This window comes from Morus notabilis, unplaced genomic scaffold (genome assembly GCF_000414095.1).
Source record: "Morus notabilis unplaced genomic scaffold, ASM41409v2 Scaffold7835, whole genome shotgun sequence".
In the NCBI taxonomy this organism is placed as follows: domain Eukaryota; kingdom Viridiplantae; phylum Streptophyta; class Magnoliopsida; order Rosales; family Moraceae; genus Morus; species Morus notabilis.
The window spans coordinates 4509-5325 of NW_010360498.1; the positions used below are offsets into that span (position 1 = coordinate 4509).

Sequence of the window (817 nt, forward strand, 5' to 3'; positions counted from 1 at the left end):
AAAAGGAAAAAAAATTCTCTTATTGGAGACACTTTGTATAATTGATTTATTTCATTATATAACTTTAGATTCTACATTTAATAAAGGATCACGCAGCATATTTTTTCTTCAATATTTTAAAGCACACTAATAAAGGGTGTAATCTACACATTGGATTTCCTCTTTAATATAGGACAACATGTCAACAGTTAATAACGTCTCATTTTTTATTCTTTACTAATTAATTATAAAAACCCCCTTTAATTTTTTTGGCCTTGCATACTAACATAGAAAAATGGGGTTAGGCATGAGATCTCTACACATTGGATTTCCTCTTTATGTAGCACAACATGTCAACAATTAATAACGTCTCATTTTTATTCTTTACGAAATAATTATAAAAACCCCCTTCAATTTTTTTGGCCTTGCATACTAACATAGAAAAATGGGGTTAATTAGGCATGAGATCTCTAGTAGCAACCCTAGGTTTCTTCATGGGACTAATCCTGATCTCCCAAGCATTCCCACCAAAGACTTTGTGGACGTCCACAACGTCGTCCGAGCGGAGGTCGGCGTCGGCGCCATCACGTGGAACGAGACCCTCGCCGCCTACGCGCTGAGCTATGCCAACCAACGGATTGCCGACTGCAACATGGAGCACTCGGGTGGGCCCTACGGCGAGCACCTCGCCGAGGGATCGTGGGAGATGGCCGGTGAGGAGGCCGTCAAGCTTTGGGCTGCTGAGAAGCCGTACTATGATTATGGCTCCAACTCATGCGTTGGCGACGAGTGTGGCGAAACTCGGTTCACTTAGGCTGTGCCAGGGCCAAGTGCCGCA

General features: G+C 42.7%; 1 protein-coding gene across 1 annotated transcript; it reads left to right on the forward strand.

The window, feature by feature from the left end:
- The first annotated feature begins 424 nt into the window (after positions 1 to 424).
- On the forward strand, positions 425 to 793 carry LOC21384132 (basic form of pathogenesis-related protein 1). Its single transcript, XM_010096526.1, has one exon. The coding sequence runs from the start codon at positions 425 to 427 to the stop codon at positions 791 to 793; it is 369 nt and encodes a 122-aa protein (XP_010094828.1).
- Positions 794 to 817: the final 24 nt, after the last annotated feature.

Excerpts from the sequence above, each read along its gene's own strand:
- LOC21384132 (XM_010096526.1), top strand. The coding sequence starts at position 425 with ATGGGGTTAATTAGGCATGAGATCTCTAGTAGCAACCCTAGGTTTCTT.